This window comes from Diplotaxodon limnothrissa, linkage group LG7 (genome assembly GCF_057381915.1).
Source record: "Diplotaxodon limnothrissa isolate DT_005_m linkage group LG7, D_limnothrissa_male_GT1.1, whole genome shotgun sequence".
In the NCBI taxonomy this organism is placed as follows: domain Eukaryota; kingdom Metazoa; phylum Chordata; class Actinopteri; order Cichliformes; family Cichlidae; genus Diplotaxodon; species Diplotaxodon limnothrissa.
The window spans coordinates 67841433-67851485 of NC_140602.1; the positions used below are offsets into that span (position 1 = coordinate 67841433).

The 10053-nt window shown below is 43.6% G+C and overlaps 1 protein-coding gene across 1 annotated transcript; it reads right to left on the bottom strand.

Moving 5' to 3' along the window:
• Positions 1-1915: 1915 nt before the first annotated feature.
• On the bottom strand, positions 1916-9786 carry dld (deltaD). Its single transcript, XM_085358794.1, has 14 exons — positions 9675-9786; positions 8528-8603; positions 8147-8226; positions 7965-8033; positions 7358-7427; positions 6698-6798; positions 6459-6602; positions 6077-6178; positions 5747-5937; positions 5422-5592; positions 4831-5020; positions 4259-4396; positions 2880-2969; positions 1916-2724 (listed from the first exon to the last, which is right to left on the bottom strand). The coding sequence occupies exons 1-14, from the start codon at positions 9711-9713 to the stop codon at positions 2659-2661; spliced, it is 1527 nt and encodes a 508-aa protein (XP_085214920.1). The 5' UTR covers positions 9714-9786; the 3' UTR covers positions 1916-2658.
• Between the last annotated feature and the right edge of the window lie 267 nt (positions 9787-10053).

Genomic DNA, 10053 nt, shown 5'->3' on the forward strand with positions numbered 1-10053 from the left:
TACCACTAGAGCCGCTGGATGTTTATTTGTATGCTGCTGAAGAAAGACAAGGATTCCATTCTTCCTGAAACATTCATTCTAAAAGAGTAGCTTTGCATAATCCAGAGTTCATAATAATCCTCTGAGCCAAGCTCCCCTCAGTTCGTCCTGTGTCTGAAGCCCTTCGTCCTTTAAAGCCAGCTCTGATTGGCTGCCCCACGGAATCAGAAGATCTAAACTAAAAGTAGGTGGGGCTGCATACCAAGACAACTATAATCAATAACTTATTAACCTTGCTGTTGTCACCTGGACAAATACGATCGATCAGTTATTAGAAGATGAGTATGAATCAGTGTTATTATCATCGCACTTTCATGATCTTTGACATTTCAACTTTAACCATAATAACCACTCTTGCTACAGTACATACAGTCTATGTCTTGAGTTTTAAATGTTAACAGGAGGCTATTTAGAGTCATCACACTTTCTGCTCGTCACACGATCCACTTATCAGCTGCACCTGCGTCAGAATTATTACTTTACCTTTAATTTTACATTTTTGAGTTGCTGTTCAATATAATGTAGATGATGTCAGTGAACCATAGACAAAGAAACGCTTGTCGAACATGGACAAATGAAGAAGACTGAAGAAGACTGAGATCTTACCTTCCTAAAACTCTTTTTTAACATAACCGTGCCGCAGGCTTGAGCCACGCTTCCTTTCTGTGTACAGTTCCAATGAGCTTGAAAGTCAATACCTTTATCCTTCAGTACAACCTGAACTCTCTTAGGCGGCTTTCTGTTCAGGAATATTTCTCCAGGCTTGTTGAAAGATGTTGGCTGTATTTGGTTGTCTGTCAGGATGATTCCCCACTGCTTTAATAATGTTGGGCTCTGAGGAGGCCGATCCATGCCTGATAGTGTCCCACTGTGTTTTTCTATCCAGGGGTGGGAAACTCCAGGCCTCAAGGGCCGGTGTCCTGCAGGTTTGAGATGTGTCCTTGATCCAACACAGCTGATTTAAATGGCTAAATGACCTCCTCAACATGTCTTGAGGTTTCCAGAGGCCTGGTAATGAACTAATCATTTCATTCAGCATGTTACCCAGGGTGATTTGGGTGGGTACTTTTACTGCTTTTAATGCTGTTTGGGATCATTGTCATGCTGAAAAATGATGGGATTCCATGGTCTATCAAAATTTGATGGTACTTTTCTGGGTGCATAATTCAATAAATTTTAAAAAGATCTCCAACATTTGGGGTGGCTGTAGCTCAGGAGGTAGAGCCAGTCACCTGATCTGAAGGTGAGCAGGCTCCTCCAGTCTACATGCCAAGAATCCTTGGGCAATATAATAATCCCAAGTTGCATCCATGGGAGTATGAATATAGTTAGGAAGCACTCAGTTTATAAGAAAATGATTGGGTGAATGTAGCATAGAGCGCTTTGAGTACTCTGGGAGAGTAGAAAAGTGCTATATCAGAATCAGTCCATTTATGTCACTGGCTGAAATGCTGTCCCAAATCATAACAGCACCTTGATCTTTTACACATGGCTGTAGACTCTGTCCTCCAGTGATTTGGATCCATCACTCATCAGATCTTCTGCCACTGATTTTCAGTCTGGTTCATGTGTACTTTGGCATACCTCAGCCTGTGCACCCCGTCACACTTCTTTAAAAACGCCTTGACAGCCACTGATGTCATTTCTGATGAGGCTAGATGCATCAGCTGAAGGGCCAGATGCATCTCTCAGTTTAACTTCATGGTCCTGTTGCAGATCAGTTTCCAAATGCACTACATAAAGTTTAAATTTTATCCCCCCCCCCCAATTTAGTTTCACACTGCCCATCTACATTATCCAGTGTAAGAGCTGCTATCTGCACTGAAAGTTACTTCAAAAATAATGTCGGCACATGAAGCTACACAGCAGTGTCTGATTTAACTGCCTTTATTGGTTGAGATGGTGAGATACAGGCCAGAACGAATCACAGCAGAGTAATTTTAGTAGGAAACAGTCACCCGGCAACTATCAACAGCTCCCCTCCAAATGTGAGCTGATGTTGACCTAAGAGTCCTTCAGTACTTTAGTTACACAGGAAGCAGCAGCTGAGCCACATTCATTCTTATCACACATCTGTTTCTGCACAAATCTGTGACATCAGTCGAAGTGAACATGAAAGAAATATAAACTTAACCACCACCACACCGGCTATGAAGTCACCGATTTGAGATGAGCCAGAAATCCATCTTAAAATTGAAAACATGCAGATGTGAATCTTCGAGCAGCTCCAGTTTCCTGCTCTGATTACCCATCAGATGTGTTAAATTCCTCCATGCTGTAAAACAACAGACATCCCCGTCTCCTTGCACAAACAAAACAGCCAAAATAATATTCATATCTCTCTCTGACCTGCAAATGAGTGCATAATGCTCTGCTGAGAGCTTTTAAACTACGTGTGGAAAACAAAAAGCCTGACAGCAGTCAGTGTTTATTTACCCACCAAACCACCCGTTTATGATTTTATTGAACATTTAAATAACGTTAGAGCTAAACTGGTACAGTCTGGATGAACACAGAGGATCCCAGGTGGGTCAAAGTCAGAAGGTTTTTGAAGCAGACACGCAGCTTTTCTGTTTCTCCGCTGTCATGTCCGCTGAAGGTGCGACAGCGGCTGGCGGCTCAGAAGTTGATGGCTTTGCCGAAGGAGGCGGCCAAGTTGGCTTCTCTGAACGCCTCGGACACAGTCTGCAGGAGAAGGACGAAGAGGAAGGCGTTTGAAAGAACTCACGGTGCAACAGGACTTATCATTTGTCATGTCATTTCTCATATCTTTACTACAAGATAAACTAAGAACTGTGCATGTGCACTATGCTGTGTCGTGTGTGATAAAGAGAACGCACCGGATGGGCGTGGCAGACTCTGGCGACGTCCTCGCAGGAGGCGCCGTACTCCATGGCCAAAGCAGCTTCGTTGATCATCTCTCCTGCGCCCTGCACAGAAACACACAGCAGCGTCTGGTTTAGCAGGTCTGTAAACAGCAACAGCTTCACATGGTCTGTTACAACAATTAACTTTCCAGCAAGCAATTTTACTTGTCAGGTAATTACAATCAAATGCGCAGCAAGACAAACACAGTAGCAAACTTGGCCACTTAATTCAGGCACTTATCCCTGTGATGGAAAGGTAATGACTGCCTGAGAAAAAAAACAGTCCCTTGATCGGGATCATGTCCATTTTTTTATTTTATTTTTTTTACACATGGGTTCACTGCACCAATCTTCTGTCTAAGACTGTCCAGCAAATTTAAGGGGGGAGTTTGAGACGCATTCAGAAACATGAAACAAAAACGTAATTGTGCATGTAACTGAGAGCTTTAAGGAAAGCTGTGTTCCACTAAGACGTTTCTGGTCTCATAAAGCAGCGGTCTCCAACCTTTTTTGCGCCACGGACCGGTTTATGCCCGACAATATTTTCATGGACCGGCCTTTAAGGTGTCGCGGATAAATACAACAAAATAAAACCAGTACCGGTACCGAAAAAAAGAAAATTTATTCATAACACACGTGAACAGACCCAGGAAAACCAAGTTAACGATAAAAACGATAACAAAATAACGCTGAAAACCGATAAAAACCCTGAAAACCAGACATTTCACACCTGAGCCTCAACTCTCGCGGCCCGGTACCAAACGACTCACGGACCGGTACCGGTCCCAGGCCCGGGGGTTGGGGACCGCTGTCATAAAGGACTGACAGAGATGTTAACAGAGATCCGGACACTCCATGGAACAGGGTCACCATGAATGTCAGTCAGTCCACCTGCACTCCTCGGATCTTTGCACTGACAAATATCTGCTTTATTGTCGCCTCAGAGTTACTGTAAGTCTAATCTGAGCAGTACAAACATGGATGTCTCATCCTTGACACAGTTAAAGGTCATTAACGGGGAAGTGTGTTCATCGAGAGCCAGCCTGATGGTTTTACAGCACTCGCATGTGTCTGTCTGGGATTAGTGTTTATTAGGACAGATGCAGTAATGAGACAGACACACAAACCGTTAACTTCCATTTTCATAGGAGGCTGATATTCTACATAAACACTCCAAAGCTGTAAACACTCGATTCCCATCATCATCATCCTCCCACGTGCTCAATGTCTATTTGATTGGGTAGATGATCCTCTACAAAGACAGTCTGAGCCCATTAACACCCAGTCCACCCACACAGATGTTTTTACATTTAAGGCTAACGCGGGTCCAAAGGAGGCTGATGAACTCTTACAGATCCGAGGATGTGAGCTCCCAGCATCCTGTCGGTCTCCTTGTGGCTGAGGATCTTCACCAGGCCGTCGGTGTCGGCGTTGGTTTTGGCTCGGCTGTTGGCTGCAAAGGGGAATTTGCCCACTTTAAACGGGACACCCTGTAGAGGAGAAGAGAGGAGGACTCAGACTGAAGTGAAATGACACAGAAATATTAGTTTTAAATGTTGCACTTTTCACACATTTTTCCCAAGTTATGGGACGCTTCATGGCTGTCACGTTTGTGTTTGTCACTTGTACAATATAAATAAGCACAAACAATCAGGATGAAACCCTTCTTTTGGCTTGGATCTGGATTGAAATGTTGGGAAATATCACCACCAGGTGGCCGATGTCAATGTCTGAAGCAGCTTAGTTTTAACAGAGACACATATTTACATTTAAAGCACTTTGTGCAGCACATACCGGTACTTTGTGCATGATCTCTGCTACAATGATTTAGTGACATTTCCTTCAGTTGCCCTAGAAGAACAACGCTGCACCCAGAGAGCTGGCTATCCATCGTGCTGGAAGCAAACACCTTCCCAACTTTCACCTCCTCTTTGAGCTGCTCCTCGCTCTTGCCCACCCAGGCCACCTCGGGGTGCGTGTAGATGACTGAAGGGACGCAGTTATAGTCGATGTGCACAGCGCCGCCCGCCATGCCCTCCACGCAGATGATGCCCTCGTCCTCGGCCTTGTGGGCCAACATCGGCCCGGCAACCACGTCACCGATTGCATAAACGCTAAAAGAGGAGAGGAAGAAGCAAAGAGGGAACAAATGTCACTGAGCCGTGTTTTGCAAGGAGTGATACATATAATTTATTTTTTTGGTCTGGGTCATTTACTGACCCAGGAATTCAGCAGCTACATAAATACATAGAGGTTCTCTTACAGAGCAACAGAGCATCCCAGTGACGCGATCAAAGGCCTTTTCGTAACAGACTTGTTACTTTATTTCTCCTGTTACACCACTGTTACACTAATCTATTTGTGCTTACTATTTTTAGAGATTTTGATATTTTTAAACTTGGACAAAATTTTAGCAGGGGTAAACTGGTGAGGATGCACCAAATTGGTAAGTCTGCTTTCAGAGATTCAATCACTTCATTTTAGCTTAATTTTGGCAGCATGAGCTCGGTGGTACCTGGGGACTTTGGTCTGGAAGCGGTTGTTGACGGGGATGCGACCCCTGTTGTCCAGCTCGATGCCGACAGTGTCTAGGCCCAGGTTCTGGGTGAAAGGTCGTCTGCCGATGCAGACCAGCAGCACGTCACATGTCAGAGTCTCGCTCTTCCCTCCAGCTGCCGCCTCCACCCTGAAACACACATAATACCCACGTGGTTACATGACAAAGCTCCCCAGCCATATTTCAAATTTCATGAGTTTAGATAGCACATGGGTGTAAAACAGCCCAAAAGAAAATGCATCAAAGAGAGTCCTGAAAGTCTGAGTCTGGTTTTTCCACTCACGCCACATCGATCTTGCCATCGGGCCTCTTGGTTGCTCCCATGACTTTGGTGCCGAGCTTGAACTTGAGGCCCTGCTTCTGCAGGATGCGCTGGAAGTTCTTGGAGATCTCCATGTCGATGCCCATACCACCCACATGGCCCAGGAACTCCACCGCTGTGACCTTGGCACCCAGACGCTGCCACACTGACCCCTGCAGGATGGCAGGACAAACACACGTCTGACAAGTGCAACTCTCCTTTCTAAAGAAACAGAGCTGAGGCAGGAAATGTTGCCGATGAAGTCGACATAATCATGTGTTTGTGGGTGAATCAGTCTGTAGTGATGCTGACCAGCTCCACCCCGATGACTCCAGCTCCGATCACAATCAGCTCCTCTGGTACTTTCTTCAGGGAAAGAGCTCCTGTCGATGACACGATGGTCTCCTCATCAATCTAAAGAAACATATTTGAACACACTTCTTTTAAAAATCAACCCAGAATTATCTTTTAAAAATCAAGTGCATGTGAGTTCTTATGGAGTGGTGAAAGGAGGGTGACATGTGTGAGATATGATAAGGCTCTTGAGACGAGGACGCCTTTTGTTAGACACCTGCAGCACTGACTCCTCTCTTCATGTCCCTTCCTCGCCTCCTCCACCCCCTTTGGTAAATACAACAAGCAAAAAACCTGCAACTAGTGAAATGAAGTATGAACAGGTCACAAATTCTCATACCTGGATGCCTGGAAAGGGCGTGACCTCTGAGCCTGTGGCGATGAGGATGTTCTTGGTGTTGATGACCTGCTCTGTACCATCAGCTGTTGTGGCGGTCACTTGGTTCTTCCCGGTTAACCTTCCAAAACCATTAACGTGAGTAACCTGTGGGGAGTGATGTCACACCACAGACACTGTTAAAAGTGGTTCAGATGTAGCATCTGTGTAAACCAGCACTAATGCAGAGAGGGAAGACTGACTTTGTTCTGTTTGAATAAATGTGCGATTCCTCCAGTCAACGCTTTGACCGCCCCACTCTTCTGAGCCATCATCTTCTCCAGGTTCAACGAGATGCCTGAAACTGAAAGACAAAGACTTTATTGTCAATGGGGTCACAAATGTCAAACTAAGAAACCGATGGAAAAACAAGTTATATTCAATTAAAGCGTATTGTCGAAAACACACATTCTGTGCCATCAGTATCCAGTACTAAGGAATACAGACACAAGTGTTATAATAACGTATATGCTTATATTAAATATGGCTAATGCTGCAAATAATGACCTTCAGTGTAATCTTGGCTATAAAAAAAATCTACTTGAAAGGTTTAAAGACAATGGATTTCTCTACTGTAGTCATTTCAGGCACACAGAGCATGTACTGCTGGTCAAACCAATCATAAGAGGGTTGGTTGGCTTAAAGCGAGGGGAGCTAACACAGCTTGTTTCTGACAGGATTAACTGAGGGGCAGCACAAAAACCTCTATGACATAAAGAAGGATTATTTTGAACTTTGAATCATGCAAAGCTCTACTAGAGCTCAAAATTACAACACATAACTGGAAATGACCCCCCTTTAAGGATCAGTGAACTACACAAAATGTACAAAACGTCTCTTTAAAGCCTGATGGTGATTCTTACTTTCGATGCCTCTGCTTTCAAAGTCCTTCCCATGAGCCAAGTGGTACAAGTAGGAGTTGTTCAGCAGAGCCTGCAGAAACAAAACAGCAGCTTATTCAGCTGGAGGAATGACTTTATACACGTTTGCATCATTTTACGGATTCAATATAGTTTAATCAATCTTACGTTCAGTGCTCATCACCAAACTGAAAAGTTCTTTTTAGGTGAAGTTTGTTCTGCTTTCCTCTCTCTGTGAAATTTAGTCCTTATTATGAAGTGGAAAATGTTTTTCCCACTCTGCTTGGATAAATCCAAAAGTATTGGCTTATTTTTGAATTCATCAAGACAATAAAAAGATGCTACCGGTATGTGCTGCTATTCTTTCTGGCAAAATTTTTGGCTCTACTACTCAAATGTGCTCCATGGAAGCATTTGCCCTTTATAATATATCTATGGATAGAAAACCATCACTGGATTACTTTTATACGAAAGGTGTACAAGTTCTGAAAGAGAAACCAAACCCAAGATAAAAACATCCTTGGTATCTCCTTCCTGTAAAATGATCATACTGATCAAACCTCTTACAAACAAACCTGTGAATTTGTGGTGATTAAAAGCAGTTTGTTACCTTCGAGGGGATGCAGCCGACATTGAGACAAGTCCCGCCGAGTGTGAGATTTTTCTCGACACACACTGTCTGTCCAAAAATAACAAATGTAGAGACGGGGGATACATTATTCACCAAAAACTTCCACTTGTGACCATCTGTGGGATTTAGACAGCAGGATATCTGTCGAGCAGGTGGGTTACCTTAAAGCCGAGCTGTGCAGCTTTGATTGCAGCGACATAGCCTCCTGGACCGGAGCCCACCACTGTGACGTCTGCATCAACTGCAGAGAGGCAACACAGCAGCTTTTAGCATGACTTTACACCACCAGAGAAAACTACATGATTAAGGTCTGGTGTATGTAAATGAACATTTTAATGCAAGCTCTCTACCACCCCTCTTTAAATAGCCCATGAAGTCCTATCCCCACCCAAATCCAGCACCCGAGACTCTCTGCAAGTCTGAATTATGAGACTGCTTTGATACAAACATCAGAGATCAAACCGCACAAACATGTGGCTAAAGTTCAGTAAACACTGTGCCACAAATAAAGTCCTATGATAAGATTTACAGCACAATCGTACTTGCTGCTTTGTCAGCGTAGGTACGAACAGACAGCGCTGCAGCTCCGTGCACTTTGCAGGGCAGGTGGTGGCTCCGCTGTGAAGCAAACGAAATGCACAGTTAGAAAATACGCATGCACAATACAACTAGGCAATGCAACACAAAACAATGTTATAGTGCATCACAAGCCAACTTTGCAAACTAAAAGCATCTGTCTTCAGTGGCTTCTCTCACTTCCGTAATCTGCTGCTTAATAATTTCTATTTACGTCACTACTATTTCCTTTTAAAGCTGCATACTAAGATACTGAAGCCTAGTGAGTCACGAAGGAGCAAACTCAACTACTAAACTAACATTTGAATTTTCATATTTAGTTTAATATTTAGACTCATGCACTTGTTTTCATGGAATTGTACCACATTCAGCTGGTTTGCTGTTGCAGTGCCAGCTCTCAGCAAGGACACCCTCAGCCTGTCCACCAGCAACTCTGAAACTTTCTCCTCTAGCAGACTACCAAGTTAGCAAATAACTACAATTTAAGTGTCATAGAGTCACAAAGCTTCTAAAAGCCCCGAAACAATTCGGAATAATTTGATGCTCGCCGTGAAGCTGTGAGACAACAGCTGAGCTTACGACATAAATTATGAGTTAGGCAACCGCTGCTAAACAGCTAAGCGAGCTAACACGACACCAGAGTGGGAAATGTCAACTGTAAAGTCATAGAACCTAGATCCTTTTCTTCTAGCTTTGTGTGATTTAAGCCCCTTTAATATTAGCAGAATACAAATATCACGCTTCTTTTCATTGCAGGTTTTACTTCAAAATACTGCGGCAATATTTAACCAGAAAAGTCGTGATTTAGTTTAAATGTGGGGAAGGTTGTTAGTCTAACTCATGCCGAATTAAAATGAAAAAGGTATATGAATAGGAAAAACATCAACTGAAAACCAAGCAACGTGTTTAGACATCGATAACCACAACAACTCCAAATTGCATGTCTTTTCCAGTGCAGTCTGGTTCGCCTTCTGCTGTTAGCCGAGTAGCTAGCCAGGTGCGGGCCGCAGGTCTAAAATTTCCCCTATCCTCTAGATCTGCAGCACGCAGGACAGTTTACGACACATCCGGATTTCGCATACTGGTTATCGCGAAAATAATATGACTGCTTACTGTGGCCAGGGAGCGGTATAACTGTGTCCAGCTCTGCATTCTGTCGGTGCACTCTCACTGGATCCGTAACCTACAGCAGGCCGAGCAGCCAAGGACTCCTATCATTGCGCAAGCGCAGTATGGGTCCAAACCGAAAACTCCTCCGGGTCGCATCTATTACGCATCACGTCAAAATTTGCGACGGGTAAACAAATGTTATTTTTAAAAGCAAAATTTTTTTTAAACAAATCATATATATATATATATATATATATATATATATATATATATATATACACACTTCCTCTACACCCCCCCCCAATGTTTTTGCACATGTCGAGGAGCGTGTCAGGCTACATTTCACTGTGTGTTATACTTGTATAACTATGCATGTGACAAA